Raw genomic sequence first — 16361 nt, forward strand, 5'->3', positions numbered from 1 at the left:
TGCTACAACATAATATATTCAACAACAAACATCGTTTCCCATAAGCCCCGGGAGAGGGTACGCATAGTTGCGTCACAACGTCAGCTGAAGCCTGGTTGAGGCAGCCCAGCCAGAGGCCATATTGGAATCTATGAAGTCGGGTTGCACTTTGGTGGAATTGAGAGACTGACGTTTTGGGAATCTCTAACTCGTTATCCCGGAGTTTTACCCGAGTGATTGCGCCAGGCATTCCACCCGAGACCCTGCCAAGCCCGGACGGCAAGTTGTCTCGCTTCTCTTGTGAAGAAAATGAGTCCAACCGATGCTAAAAGAGGAGCTAAACGCAGGAAGAACAAGCGGGGCGGTGGCAGTAGCTGCAGTGCTGTCTGCAATACCAGCGGTAGTAAGGCCGGGGTTACCTCGGCCCTGGGCTGTGCAGGAACACCTGGCTCTGTCGTCAGCTTTTTAACACCTGGGAGTACAGGCGGCGGAAGTGTGGGGTCCATTCCCGGCATTAACGGAGAGGTGAGAGTGTCACACAATGTTAATCAATGGATGTCAAAACGAGGCGACTGGCTACCAGCGCTATCAACGACACCGATCTGATCTGGGCCCGAGACTGGTGCGAGGAAGGCAGCTAGCTCACTAACCTATGCAGTGTAGCGAAATAATCTCCACTGATGCTGCTGCTTGTTGTTGTGCCTAATGGACTCACTCACAGTGACAGCTAGCGATCCCTACAGTATCGGTGCTGCTGCTTTTAACAGGCCGTGTTGTGTTGAAACAAACTACCGTAAACATTAGGATACTGTGACTGCCAGCGTTAGCTAGCTTCTGTTCAGACACCGCTGCCGAATCGACAACTTAAACACCACGAAGCATTATTTTGGGCTAATACAGAACAGGTGGGGGCAGATTACACGGGCCAAGCCAAGATTATTGGTGAGTGCCATTTGGTTCGACACAGTTGGCCCACGGACTGCTATTACTGTGATAAACATTAATGCTAGCTAATGCTAACAGCTAACAGCACTGGCTTACAACTTCAGCCACGTTTGGCCTCGATGTGTTTTTACAAACTAACCGTCCACTTCATCTTGTTTAGAGATGTTTTAAGAGTTTCTAACTTTGTAAGCAAAGTATAAATTAAACTATCTTTAATCATCCAATTGGTTAAGCCCAGTTGTACACATTTAGTTGACTCTGAAGCAATAACCTGCATTGTCAACATAAGATGTCTGCTACCCTAGTTTATTTACAGCAGTTTAGTAGTTCAACCCATACATGCTGGTTCAAAAGTTGGTTAGTTTTTCGGACACAACAATCTACGTGGCAGTAAGATAGTCTTTCCAGTTTTTCTGTCAATATTTGATGTCTTGTTGGAACTATAAAGGCAATCAAAGTATTTAACTTGGCAAATGTGTGTATCTAGATATAGCCTCGATGTACAAATAAATATCATGTTGTGAACTTTCCATCCAGACAAATGATGCACATCATGAGTATTTGCTTGCACTGCTCATGAGAAGAAAACAATTAACTCAGAGAATGATGTGTAAACGTTTGTGGTGTTTGTTTACCCATATTGCTATGCTGTCTGACCCTTATTACAGTGCATTTCATGTTTGTATCCACATAATCTGTTATGCATCTTAGGCTTTAAACAATCTGCCAAAACTAAAAGTTACTAATATCTGAACTGTCTGCATGGTTAGTAGATACTAACAGGGCAAATGGATACATTGTTTTCTTAAAATTTGGGTGAAGTGAATCCAAATCTCCAGTCTTTAGTAATAAATACATTATACTTTTACGTAGCAGGCTGCATGTGTAGCATCATACGAATATATCTATTGCTTATCAAGCCTTATATGTTCATCACACATAAATAACTTTGAAGCTCAAAACTTAACTCTGCTTCACCAAGCAAAGATTTGAAACTTAATGCAATGCTATTAGTAGGCCCCTCACAAAATCAGTCAGCCATCAATCTCAAAGTAAAACATCAATCTAGGGATTCTCTTAAACACTGTCCTAATGTAACTTATATTGTTATTAATGAAGTGTATACATGCAAAGGTTCTAGACCTAGGTAAACACTGAGGTGTTTGTTTCCTTCAGGTCAAAGTGAACAACAGTGTTACGCCGCAGTTTACGGAAGGACCAGTGAATGCGGACTTCTCCGGAGTCCTTCAGGTAAATTGGCACACGCTGTTTCAAATGTTCATGTAAGGTGAATGTAAGGTTTCCTTCCTAACCCTTGCCCTTTTTGCCAAACACAATTTACATCTTGATGAGGTACACTACAAGATGTCGGAATTTATTTTAAGTTTAATTTATTGCTTTTTTTCACTAAACTAAAGACTTTGAGTAAATGGAGTGGCAGGTGTCACAAGTGTCAAGATTATTCCATCTTGGAAATTGCATTAAATACTGTTGTGCATTTGCCAGGATATCAAGATGCTCCAACATTTGTATTCAAGGTTTATATCTGGAACACAATTGATGGCAGTCCCATTGTAGTGACTGCCCTAAGTGTGATCAATTATAACACTAATTTCAGTGTTGGCAGCAGTGTTACAGTGCTGATTACTGAGCACAACAAAATCCCAGCATTAGCACAGTTGATAATGCCATTATATCTCAATGGGTTTTACAAGAATATCTGTTTTAGGCTAAGATTACAAGAACCATAATGTTCTTTAAATATGAAACCAGTCTTTTTGCTAGTTCATACAGAAGTATTAACATGGGCGTAACTCAACAAAGTAGGTAATCAATAGCACTATAACAGAAGTTGAGAACAGTTTAGAACAAGACACACTGTGACTTCACCAATGCAATATCATGTGGCACATTGACTGAGCTGTCTTATGTTTTTTGTCACTACACCTACAATCTACAAACTACAAATGAACTACAATCAATAACCAGGATTGGAGTGTGGCACAGGATTCAGAAATCCAGAGGATTCAGGAGCCAGTGTTAACCAACTTGAATTCTCCTCCAAAAAACAAACATTTTTATAGACAACTGCCTGACAGTTTGATGTTCATTAGAATTTTACTTTAGAAAGTAATTGAAAGGACACACCATATTTGTCTGTGGAGTATTTACGAATACTACTTGACTATTTTCTATAAAAATGACTTGCTGCACACACTTAACACAGAAACTATATTCAAATTATAAAGTTGCTATGTACCTTAAGGTTTATTTTCTGTTTCTTCCTACTAACCTACCCACCAAAGACGCCATTTACATTTGGCTTGAACCAGCGGGCACCCTACACAGCTGGTGATCGCTGCCTCCTATGTCGATGTGAACGTAAAGACAGTGCCATGCCCTCAGAGGCAGGGATCTCAGGCCAGAATGGTACAACACAGTCTGCCAAGACACCCAGTGCCCTTCAGCTGCCTCTTTGGGTGTGCTCTGACTGCAGGAGCACAGTGGAGAAAGAGGATCGACATACTGCTCTGGAGCAGTCACTGGGGGTAAGTCATGTGACCATAACAAGCTTTAAAAGTTGGTTTCAGAGTTATAAAATGATAAGCAAATGTTTGTGGTTCTACTGAAATGAATGATGGCACAGTTTTCAAAACTTATCTGTATCAGCACTGGTGCCATATTATTTGTAGTTTAAGTCATACAGCTGTGGGCAGTATTTCATTGTCTGGTTTAACGCTCGTTACCCCTGGTTCTTTTCCAGAAAGGCTAAAACAGATGCAGTGGCCAGAAGCAGCAGCAGCTGCTGTACAAAGAATGTAATAATAGACATCCTATCATTTAATATTACAACTTCACTTTCAACTGTGGCTGGATAATAGTATCCAAGTCAAATCGCAAATTCTGTCAAGTTCCCAGAACAAAGAACGTTGTAGTGTCTTTTCAGACCATCTTCGAATAAATTTCGTACTTGCAGGTTATTCCTTCTAATCTGTACTCGGATTTACTTTTACACATTGGAGCATCCATGTTGATATCATCTCAGCTAAATGCTGTGTAGATGCCAGATTGTGCATAGCTAATTATACGTCCTCATATAAAGAGCTTCTTTATGTTGTGTGGCCAGCTTGTGTCTTTGAAACCCCAACACAAATATAGCAACTCTTGTGATTCAACATAGCTTTTTTTTTCATTGGAATACAAAGTCACCTTTTTTCTCTGCTGTAGCTTCATAAGGATGTGATTATTGGGTTTCATTTATAAGGATATTAATAACTTGTCATTCATCTTTATTTACTGTCATTTCTATTTTTCCATGTGTGGTTTGATTGAATGAGTGAAACCTAATGACTAGGACAATAGAATAGAATAGACTGTAGGAAATGCATTTGGTCATTCATGTTTAAGAACAGTTTAAACCTGATTGTCATCGGTCTTTGTGTTCTCTCTGCTTCTTAGTGATTCTACGTTTTCATTGAATTTTGGGTGTGTGACCTGAATCTCAAGCCAGAAGTAATATCCCACTACAGCATATCTCTAATTACTGAATTCATTTTTAACACAGTAATGAACTCTGGCTTATTTGGATAGTCACACACTGGCAGGTTTCTGAAAAAAAATGAGTGGAATCATTACTCAACCACTGACCTGGAAAATTAACAACGCTTTAGCATAATTTGTAAGCTACAATAGAAACAAGTAGCACATTGAATTTATACTTTTGTACATATGTACAGCATGTTAGGTGAAAGGCTTCTTTGCTATTGGGCTCTATAAAGTCACTCTGAGTCCAAGTTGTATTGCCAGGATTACAATGGCTTGTCCGTTTGTTATAAATTAATTGTGCACATTACTATACACAAGTGCATATGAATACTTAAACAAAAATGCTTCCTCAGAACCTCAAGTAAGTATAAATGTTCTGTTAAGCTGTTCATATCCTGTAGATCAGGGTTTACATTAAGGCTTGTGAGATGCGTGGTGAGGGGGCGTCCTTTTCCTCAGTCGGGGTGGGGGGTGCTTTGGCTGTTAAACTTGGGTTTGGTTTCCTCTTAAATGTATTGTTCTGTTGCATCGTTACAGCAGGGTCAGTGCTATATTGATTCACAATCTCACAGCTCTGTAGAAAATAAGGACAAACCACTGGAAAGCTTTTACTGTGGAGCGGCTGGAGAAACTGTGTTAACAGACATTAGACTAAAGTCTGGTGTAGGTCTAGCATCCATGTAACAATGAGAACAGAAACCACTGAGGCTTTTCCTTGAAGTTAGCAAAGTTACTCATTGCTACCTCGACCTAGAAACTGATCTTTATGGGGATTCTGATTTGTGCCTGTGAATCATTTTGAATATTTTAAGGCAGAAAACAATAAAAAGATGAAAGAGCAGGAGACAGACACTGGCTGCAGTTCATGCCAAATTGCAATATTTTACTAGTGTATGTCCCATGATATTCCTCTTGTCAATCATGCATCTATAGATTGACATTGGGTTTATATAACCTGCAGTGGTACAAGGCTATGTCCTTCAGTTTGTTGATACTACTGTACCTTGACTTGTTCTGTTGTCAGCTCTTAGCATGTCCTCTGTCTTAGCCTTGTAGATGACACTATGGACAAGTGGAAAGTTATAACTGAGATATAACAAGATCCAGACCGATCTGATCCACATTTCTGGCTTGATAAAGATATTTTAGTTTCTTAGAAAGTCATAGCTGAAAAGATTGCCTTTTCAGAAGAGCTTGAAATCATATAAAATAGTCTGATCACATTTACGGAATGCTTATTTTAGCTGTGCTTTACATTTCTGTGTCTTATTTGTGTGCCTGTCATATGATGTGCTGTCACAGCATCTTGTGGACTTCATAAATTAAAACATGTTAACATGACGATCATTATTTAGGATTCTTTAAACACAGAAATTGATTTACTCAATTGTTTTCAGCCTGCTGTTTTTCATATTTCCCACAGAGCCAGGACTTCCTTTTGCACATGCCTGTGGCTAATGGAAATGTGGGCCAAGAGGCAGCCACAGGGGACAGACTGACCACTGCTGCGCCTACACTACCCATGCTCCCTGCCCCAGACCTCACTGCACCAATGCCTGCTGATACAGTATGCAGCTGTGAAGCCTGCAATGAGAGACGGTCAGTTCCATCACTGACTAACCCTGAAGTAAATTTATACTCTGTGTAGTTTATTCTTTATGTGTTACTATAATCATAATAAATCCATGATATGAATTACAGAGAGATCTCTGCTGAGTCAGAGAGGGAGTCACAGCAGCTCCAGAACCACTGGTCAGAAGTTCGTTACCTGGTCCGCTGCATCTACCGTCAGACAGGAACACCACTAGCAGATGACCATGACCAGCCCCTAGAGAGAGACAAGGAAGGCATGAAGGAGCTGGTAGACAGGTATAATATCAAAAACAGCTTTGCTTATTTCTGCCTTGCTTGTGTCTTTTAAGGTATGTGTCCACTAGGGGTCTCTATTGAGCTGCAAGTAGATGCTAGAAGTCAGAGCTGGAAATAAACTTCTGTAAAAACTACGTTGTATTTGCCAGCTTTTGATGCTGGCAAGCTGAAATTACTGCTTTTATTACTGTAACTGGTCAGGTTAAAAAAAAAAATCAGTGAAATCTTTCCTCCCTATAATCATATATTTCCTGTTGAAGCAATATGGAGAGAAAAACAATTTTTGGTAGAAACACCATCGGTTAATAGTTTCGTTTTTTGGTTGGACTTCTCGTTTACACTATTTACACCTGTTCAGCCTGAATTTCTCTTAGTTCTCAAGAATAAGTTCTTTGTTTTGCTCTTGTAGACTATGTGAGAAGGACCCTTACCAACTGTATCAACGCTTGGAGCAGCAAGCCCGTGAATATGTCTTGGAAATGAAAGTGCGGCTACTGAAGCACCTCTCTGCAGGCTCCAAGACTACAGGAGCAGCAGGGACTGTGGCCGCAGCCCAGGGTCCTCCTCAGGCCCACCAGTTCATCTCCCTGCTGCTGGAGGAGTACAGTGCCCTCTGTCAAGCTGCACGCACCATCAGCAGTTTCCTGCTCACACTAGTCAGTTTGTCTTTTTGTGTAAATACACTTAAATACTTTATCACCCTGTCCTGCATGTGACCTTAAAGGCAATCTCTCAATACTTTGTTTTGACAGAACAAATCTTTTTTTCCCCTTTAGGAGAATGATCACCTCCAGAAATTTCAGGTGACGTGGGAGCTGCATAACAAGCACCTTTTTGAGAATCTGGTGTTTTCTGAGCCGATCTTGCACAGCAGTTTACCTGCACTGGTTACACAGCTGAAGTAAGACAGTTTTTGTTTAAAGAAAGAAGCTATGCATTATTTTTTATTAGACATTTAGTTTTGTGACTTCTTACCCAAATCATTTTTGAATTTTTCAAATGTACTGTTGATGTTGTTAAAGCAGATATAAGTACTTGTGGCTTATTCCTAATTCCCTTTTTTTTTGTTTTGTTTTTTTTTTTTTTTAGACATGGCACAGCCTCCCATGATTCATATAATGAAGACATGTACAGGACCTTATTAGAGAGCTACCAGCAACTACAGCAGGAAATGGCCTCTGTGGCTGCTGAATGGCAGGAATGCGAAAAGAGGATTGATGACTATGTAGATGAACAGGTACACAGTTTCAGTATCATTCATAAATGAATGAAAGCAGCATTACTTACATATATAAAGATGGTGTTTGTTTAAGATGCAGTAAGTAGGTGTAAGGCTGCTTTTTAAGGTGAAGGGTCAAAGTTTCACCAGCCAAAGAACTAAGTCACACAGTTTCTTGATTAGAAAATACATAATAGTGTAAAATAATATCTCAACCATTCAATAATTGAAAATAGATTTTCCTTTCATTATCTATCCATTTCCAGACGTTGAAGAGTAAGCAGCGAATGCTGAAGGAGGACTGGGAGTTCTTTAAGCAGAGGAGATTTATGGAAGAACAGGTACACTGGATGAATATGAAGCCATCAAGCCAGATTTAAATGTGCATTTCTGTGTTTTAGAGCAGAATTTTATTTTGTTCTCTTTATAGCTACCTAACAGTAAGAAGTCACCCAGCGGAGACAACAACTTCACAGACACTATGAGGATGCTCTCATCTCGTCTGAGTATTCCAGACTGTCCAAACTGCAATTATCGAAAAAGGCGAGTTTTGACGACTAGCTGTTTTGTCTTTATCTAGCCTGAGATCGATTTGCATCCAGTGTAGTAAATTGAAGGTTGTTGAACCCTGTGTTGATTAGTCTGGTGGGAACAGACTCGATTGGTTTGGGCAGATGTAAACACAGCAGTCCAAAGCTACAGGAAGTGGTCTCCGTCCTTTAACAAATCAATTCTGGAGCAGGTTGTTAGTGTGTGAACATGATCTGACCTCAACCTGACCTGTCTACAAGACATAATGCACAAGTATAAGCTAAATCCCATAGCCCTTGGACTTTGTAGTCTTAAATGAGTCTCAGTGAAATCATTAGTCATTTGCAGCTAGCTTGAGAATTAATCAAGGTCTGATAGGGACTAGCAACAATGTATGTTGGCTTCTTAATATTAGGGCAAATAGGACCTTGGTTGTTTACATTAAAATGAATTATCTTTATCTTAACAGTTACTACCTGGCTGTAATTGATGCATTGTCTCACCATATATTTGTTTTAGCAAAACAGTAAAATCATTTAGCTTATGGAAATGAGAATATATCAGTGAAATTGAATACTGTTTATTTATGATGGTCATTACAAATACAATTACATTACATTACAAATCACCCACCCTGACCCATAGGTGCACATGTGATGAATGTAGTCTCAAGCACATCCTGACATGTGGCATCATGGACTCTCCCATTGCTGACGACCTCCCCATCAAACTGCCTCTGCAAGGGGAACCTCCCCGGGATTACCTGTCAGAGGTGCACCCTCCCAGCCGCTCCTCTGGTAGTTCAGCATCTGGCTCCAACTCCAGTTCTCCCATACCCATTCAGCAACATCCAAGGCTCATTCTGCCTGAAGGGGATACAAACACTTTGTAAGTCAGCTGGCCACTGACAGTGTAAACATTCATGTAAACTGTTGATGTAAAGCTTTAGGCACGAACTGGTACTGGGAATTTCAAATCATTAATAGCTGCACGCCTCTTCCTCCAAAGAATAATTTTCTCCTCTTTAACTTTCCTCTCTCCGCTGACCATTCATTTCTTTTGCTTCTAGTATTAGCGATGATGACGACATGCCTCCATTGTCCAGTAAGTTTGGGGACATCTACCCTATGACTGGCTATGCTGAGAACAGTGTTGTGACCACTGCTGTGAATGGGCTCCACAGTGACATCAATGGGGGTGGGGAAAACGTGGCACTGAATGCAGGGGTAAGTTCTGTACTGGATATCTTACTACAAAAAAATTCCCTGATGAGTTTCTGGATGATGAAGCTGATTCATTATGACTGGGCTACTGGTAATTCAGGAAACATTTTTTGTACCGCTCCTCACCTATATCCTAATTCTTCCTTGTTTTACACAAATCTGTCTTAGTCTCCTCACATTACCAGCAGCAGCAGTTCATCAGAGGGTGATGAGGAAGAGGCTGATGGTGAGGTTGGTGGGGAGCCTCCTGGGCACCAGGAGGAGATTTCCTCAGGAAAGACCAGCAGTCTTCCACCCTCTTACAACCACCAACAGGTATTACCCACACTTAAGGAAGGAATGTAGTGACTGAACCTGTTTGACATGATTATTACTTTCATATGTGTTTCTATGATTAATAAAAAGGAATGACAGTCACAGCATTCACGCAATTGTTTTTGAAAACAGTGGAGACTCGGGACACTTTGGTTCAGGGAATAAACTGAAACTACACAGTCTAAACTAACTAGTCCCATTTTCAACTGAAGTATGAAACCACAATACTTCTGCTACTAAGACTGTCCATAATAAAGGGTAGTGAAACCTGTCAAGTATAGAGAGCTGACAGAATCATAACCTTCTTTATTTGAATACTTTAGAAAAGGTTCAGATGCTGTTTGTCGTTATATGCATTTGAGAAATTTGTCTTTTTATTACTCAAAAGTGGAAAGTACCGTGTTGGTTGAAAAACGTGTTTCAATTGAGGTATCGTTTTAGTACTGGTAAAGATAATTATGTATCATATTGACAAGTATTGAAAACATTTATTTTCAGCCAATAAGACAAAATAGTCTTTTTTACACTTAGAGGAAGTTCAATATTGAGAAGCACATACTCCAGAATACATGTTGTGAATTTGTGTCATCACTCTTAGATAGAACAGGTCCAGCATGCCTGCGAGTGCCACGTGTGCAACCAAGATCCCAGCTCCTCTACCCTCGGTCCTGCCACATGTTTGCCCCCTAGTCGGCTCCACGCTGCACCTCCCCCTGCTGTTGGACACCAGTTCTTCACAGACAACAAGACTCCCCCTGCCCACCCTGCCCTCCACCTCTACCCCCACATCCATGGCCACTTGCCCCTGCACAACTTCTCCCGGCCCCTGCTGCACCCCACACTCTACCCTCCCAGTCCTCCACTCACACACAATAAGGTGAGGATAATTCTTGAGCTCATACATCCATAAGGCATGACATAGATTAGGTTTTTCCCAAGTATGTTCTTTATACACTGTATTTATGAGTCTGTAAGGGAAATTTGATTCCTTTCTTAATCACAGGGGTTTTTTGAGGTTCCAGGAACAATACTCAGTTTAGTTGTATCTAGTTTCACTTATTTGACCGGTCCCTGACAATTTAATTGTATACCACCAGGGGTCACACTAAACCCAATGTTGGACAAGTTGAACACAATCATGAACATCTCATCATTTCAAATCATAATTCCAAACTAATGATATATTTTTATGATGTGATTTTTTTTTTTTTGTATAATTAACTTCTATCTGTTATTATAAAGCCTCTTCCCCCAAACCCTACATCAAACCACTCAGCAGCCAAGCAGCCAGCCTTCAGCCCATCATTACCAGAGCACGTCTACCAGAACTGCTTTGGCGGTACAGGTGGAGCAGGTGACTGGAACAGCTCACTGCAGTGCCTCTCACTCAAGTTTGAGAACTTGTGGGATGCTGCTGTGATGAAGAGCTGGAACCCATCTGTGCTGTTACCGGAGTCACTGCCAGGTGAGCCACAAACAACTACAAATAGCCTGAAGTGAAAAACATCTCAGAACCTATTAAAATAACATCATCCCTCACATGTTCGTTCTTAACAGGTGACATGCTTGGACCGCCCCTTGCCGATGTCCCCCTCCCTCCAACATCATCTATCAGCCCACAAGGGGAACACCTCTCGCTGCCCACCCCTCTGCCCCCTTCCTCCTCTTCATCATTATTATCATCATCGTCGTCGTCGTCATCGTCCTCATCATGCTCCTCTTCAGAAGCCAAAGAGCAGAAGAAGAGCAGTGCCAAAAAGAAGTGTCTCTACAATTTCCAGGATGCCTTCATGGAGACCAACCGAGTAGTGATGGCCACCTCTGCCTCCACGTCCTCTGTGTCCTGTACTGCCACCACTGTCCAGTCAAGTAATAACCCACCCATCCACCTAGCATCTAAAAGACCCAACTCATTAGGTAATATAGAAGGGAGGAGCAGTCATTAGGTTTGTACTGGGGATGGGGAAAAAGGAAATTAAATTATTAAATCAACACACCTAGAATTATTTATCATAGGCATGTGGCATAAGTTGTTAAGTAGTCATATTTTCATCTTTAAAGTATGAATGCTAGTTCATTTTCTGACGTTTTTTTTTTTTGTTTCATTCTGTGGGAGCTCTCTGTGTCACCAAAACTGAATTGTGGTCTCCTGGCATCTTGTTTCCTGTAGATGATGTATTTCACAATCTAGGTAAAGAGGACTACAGGCAACCCACCACAGTCACCCCTAGAAACAGTTCCACAGGACTGACCTCTCTCCCACCGCTCTCAGGCCCGACCCTGCCCCCAGCACCCACCACACACCTTCCAGCAATGGGATCACAGCCCTTTCCAAAGATGGCTGCTCCAGCCCCAGACTTTGTGGATGCCCACCAGGGTTTGTGTCTCCCACCCGCAGAACCTCCAGCCTCTACTGCAGATGGTCCTGTCAGTGCCCCACCCAGTGTCTGCAGGTAAGATCACTACCATGCCCTAAAGACTCAAAGATTGAACCAAGTAATACAAGTTAGTATCAGTAAATGGGGCTGGTTATTTGGTAACACCATTTTGTACCTAGGATCTTTAGAGACCAGTATTAAATTTTGTTATTTCAATCAGTGATCCTGACTGTGAGGGCCATCGCTGTGAGGGGAATGGGACATACGAACACCAGCCGTATGATGGAGAAGAGAGTCAGGACGAAGACAGCTGCTCTGAGCACAGCTCATCCACTTCCACTTCAACTAACCAGAAAGAGGGAAAATACTGTGACTGCTGCTACTGCGAGTTCTTTGGGCATGGAGGCGTAAGAAACATACATTTAATGCTTACTGAAAATAATATAGTTATATAATAGTATTCAGCTCTAATTTTAAAATTAAAATTTTATTTATTTATTTATTTATTTTTATTTTTTTTTATTTTAAATTTAAAATTTAAAATTTCTAAATTTTAGCTGTGCATAATCATTTTTGCCACAGTCAATTAATTTTAAATTTAGATCTCCTAAATTGATTTAAAGTTGACATTTGGTGAATGATAATTCATTGGACTTATTTTAATCCCAGCCCCCAGCTGCCCCTACGAGTCGAAACTATGCAGAGATGCGGGAAAAGCTGCGTTTGCGTCTGACAAAACGTAAGGAGGAGCAGCCCAAGCGTGAGGAGCAGCAGCCAATGATAGAACGTGATGGAGGGTTGGAGGACCACAGACGGGTGGAGGACCTGCTGCAGTTTATCAATAGTGCTGACAGTAAGCCTGCCTCCAGTTCTAAGGCAGCAAAACGGGCCAGGCATAAACAAAAGAAGGTAATAGTCAGAGCCTCTTACAGATGTCTTTTTACACATTCGGTCTATATCCACCCAGTCTAAACTACAGAGCAAAGGTCATCCAAATGTGCAGAAATAGCCATACACAACATATCAGTTCTTGCACACAATTACCACAACGAAAGGAAGTACAGGCATCTTTGCACAACAAACAACATAACTGTAGAGGCAAGGGATATGCAGAGAATTCAACTCGAATTTTGTTGACAAGGACTTTTCAAGTGAAAGTTTCCATCTTTGTGTTTCAGCTGGAGGAAAAAGCCCGTCTGGAGGCAGAGGCCCGTGAAAGGGAGGAGCAGCAGCTCTTGGAGGAGCAGCAACGACGACAGCGGCAGGAAGAGGAAGAGGCAGCACTTCAAAAGGAACTGCTTCGGCTGCAGGAGCTGCAGCAACATCGTGCCGCCAAGAAGAAAAAGAAAGAGAAAGCAAAGGAAAACACAGCTCCCCCTCAGAATAACCCACAGCCCCTTAAACAGACAGCTCAGAATGTCCTAGATAATCTTCAGAATGGAAAATCACAGCTGCTTCAAACCCTCATCCGCCTTCCTGACAAGAGGGAACCCAGATTTGACCCTGGACCCCCGCCCAACACAAAGCACAGCCCAAAACGCAACAGTGACAAAGGGTTTTCCACTGATACCAACTTCCCCAACTTTCCATCCACCCTCCATAATGGCACTTCTACATCTCATCTTGAGGTCAACAGTAAAGTTAAGACCAAGCCATCTACAAGAGTGGCTACTTGTGAGACTACAGTAAAGAAAGCCCCAGAATTACCCAAGAGCTCAGATATGACAGCAAAGCTAGCTAATGGCACCACCGCCATCAGTACAACAGACACTAAAGCAACACGAATAAGGCCTGCTGAGACCCTAGCTCCCCTCCCAACCACTGAATTCAGGAGGGAGGACAGGAGTAACAACAGAAGTGCCAGTGGAAAAAGACAGCAGCCACAACAACAACCCCTGACCCAAATAAAGGAAGACAGGAGAAGTCCCCCTATGTCAAATCACTCCCCATCTCCCCCTCCAGCCTGTCAGCCTGAGCAGACCCAGCTGAATGGTAAACCTCCCAGTGCAGAGTCCCCTCAACCCAAAGGCAAGACGAAGAAGAACAAGAAGAAGAAGGGGGACAAGATGAACAGCTCAATAGGTCAGCTACCTTAAAATATATAGTAGTTTCATTTTAATCTTTCTTGAACAACTATACAACTCAAATCACTGGTGTGACTCAACAGACATTATACGCAGTGAAATATGAGCTGTCTGCTGAGTGTAACTATGACGTTACAGCACGGTTAGTGAATATGTGAGCTGTGCAGGGTGTTGCCATGAGCAGATAGAGCAGTGGTAGTATCAAATCATGCAACCAGCTGACATACTGATAGAAATATACCTACATATTTTAGTAATACATCAATTATGGTTATGCATTTATCTTATTTGTTTCAGATGATGTGTTCTTGCCCAAAGACATCGACCTGGATAGCACTGAAATGGATGAAACAGAGAGGGAGGTGGAATATTTCAAAAGGTATTCACGTTAAAGTAATCAACTTCACTGAAGGCTGATGGGATATTACTGAAATGTTTTCTCTAGTTGTCAAACTTAAAGGTACCCTGTGGAGTGTTTGACCACCACCAGCTAACTTCTCATGTTCTTAGCACGATGGTATCAGCAATGTGAGAAGGTAGCAGAGTATCGTAAAGGGGGCAGAGGTCTCCTGTGCAATTGACTCTGTCTGACCATAGAAACTGCTGGCTGGTCTTAGCACTTGGAGGCTTGGGGGGAAAAAAATGTACCTCACACGTGCAGCGGTGTGGCTCTATGTGTGTTTTTAATAGTTAATAGGCAACAGTGGAGGTCTGTGCTACAGATGAGTAAGCTAAAGAAAGAAAAAAAAAAACATGAAAAGAAATGTTGAATCTAAGTATAATTTTTTTACATGAAAACACCACATCGTGTCCTTAATATTTTAAAGTGAGGCAGTATGAGGGCTCTTCAGAAAGTTTTCATTTTTTTTCATATCTTCTCAGGTTTTGCTTGGATTCTGCCCGGCAGACACGTCAGCGGCTGTCCATCAACTGGTCTAACTTTAGTTTGAAGAAAGCTACGTTTGCTGCACATTGAGTGTGTTAGTGAGTGACTGTCAGGACACAATCAGTACCTTAATAACTATACCAACACACACATTTCCCTCACTGCTTTACCTTCATCCACCTGTTGTCCATCCAGAACTTCTTTCCTGCTGTGCCCAAATCACACCCACGCTGCCTTGCTTTGTTCTTGTCGCTGTGTGGTTCCAACACAGACCCATCTGGACTGATCCACATGCAAAACTAAAACAATGAAATGACACAAAAAGAATCACAAACTGCTACTTTATATCTGATTAATTTTCCTTGCGTGCTTGTGTGCTTTTAGTCTGAGTTGGGCAATTCTCTTGACTGAAAAGCCATGGTCTGAAGTTATTTTCTTATTGGCGTACCTGTAGTCAAAAGATGCTTACTATGTCTGGATGGTTTCCTTCCAAAAAAGACAATGGAAACTATAAAAAATGAGAAATGTAATAATTAAATGCTGTATTTATGATATTGTGGCTTACTATCCCATCGTTTCCCGTTCCTAGCACGGCATCTCATCCACAATTGACAAGGGAATGGGCTTGGTCAGCTGGTCTCCACTCCCTGATTTCCCACCACCCTATTTCACAGAAAGGAGGAAGGCGTAATACTTGATAATGTTCTTTTTTGTTTTTGTTTTTTTTTCAGTTCTGTTTAACAAACTGTTGAGTAAAAGTGTACCAGATACAGTTTTTGTTTTCTTTCTTTTTGACCTGTAGCCAGCTTGTATCAGAATACTTTCAGAATGAAATTGAAAAAGAACAATACTCACACTATCAATCTGTTATAGAGTGTATATTGTATTAACACTGAAGCCAAACTGGCTACTTTTAACATATTGTTAAGTAATATTAAATCTTGTCTTTCTTTTTTGAAAGATGGAATACAGTAGTATGGCAGGATTATGTGTCTTGTGTCAAATCTTATTTCCTACATGCAGCAGTAATTGTTGTTAAATGACATGGACAATTAAAACTATACATACAGTTAAGGAAATAGGTTGTTATTTAGGCAGAAAATCAGTTGAGGAAAAATAACACATCTCTAAAATATGTCCATAAAATGAAAAGCTACAGTAAGAAGCTTTTTATCTTAGCACCATGACCACCACAATCCCCATACAGACAGACCCTGTAGACCCATGATGTACAAGTCAGCTGTATGATTATATCTCTGCAGGCACCCAGAAACCAAACAGTAGACTATATCTGAAATGATCAGTTAATCGATCAGTTGATTGACAGAGTTGACAACAGTAAAAATACTGAACAATCATTTGTTGCGTTTAAGCTTCTAAAAGTAT

General features: G+C 41.2%; 1 protein-coding gene and 1 long non-coding RNA gene across 4 annotated transcripts; one reads left to right on the forward strand and one right to left on the reverse strand.

Moving 5' to 3' along the window:
* The first annotated feature begins 105 nt into the window (after nt 1-105).
* On the forward strand, nt 106-15960 carry fam193a (family with sequence similarity 193 member A). 3 transcript variants are annotated; one of them, XM_026303437.1, is made up of 23 exons: nt 106-504; nt 2101-2175; nt 3231-3473; nt 5894-6069; nt 6172-6339; nt 6749-6995; nt 7116-7240; nt 7429-7576; nt 7825-7899; nt 7989-8101; nt 8735-8977; nt 9159-9315; nt 9481-9627; nt 10226-10504; nt 10870-11092; nt 11185-11544; nt 11798-12080; nt 12226-12412; nt 12675-12914; nt 13184-14087; nt 14387-14468; nt 14972-15073; nt 15565-15960. In XM_026303437.1, the coding sequence occupies exons 1-22, from the start codon at nt 289-291 to the stop codon at nt 15063-15065; spliced, it is 4785 nt and encodes a 1594-aa protein (XP_026159222.1). In that variant the 5' UTR covers nt 106-288; the 3' UTR covers nt 15066-15073; nt 15565-15960. The 3 variants fall into 3 exon arrangements, with proteins under 3 accessions (XP_026159222.1, XP_026159221.1, XP_026159224.1); XM_026303436.1 differs by having other exon boundaries at nt 14972-15960; XM_026303439.1 differs by having other exon boundaries at nt 11185-11496; nt 14972-15960.
* Nucleotides 5478-8957, reverse strand: LOC113128248 (uncharacterized). The gene is made up of 3 exons (XR_003295506.1): nt 8853-8957; nt 6239-6298; nt 5478-5532 (listed from the first exon to the last, which is right to left on the reverse strand). It is a non-coding gene; the product is annotated as an uncharacterized LOC113128248 (long non-coding RNA).
* Nucleotides 15961-16361: the final 401 nt, after the last annotated feature.

This window comes from Mastacembelus armatus, chromosome 1, assembly GCF_900324485.2.
Source record: "Mastacembelus armatus chromosome 1, fMasArm1.2, whole genome shotgun sequence".
NCBI classification, from domain to species: domain Eukaryota; kingdom Metazoa; phylum Chordata; class Actinopteri; order Synbranchiformes; family Mastacembelidae; genus Mastacembelus; species Mastacembelus armatus.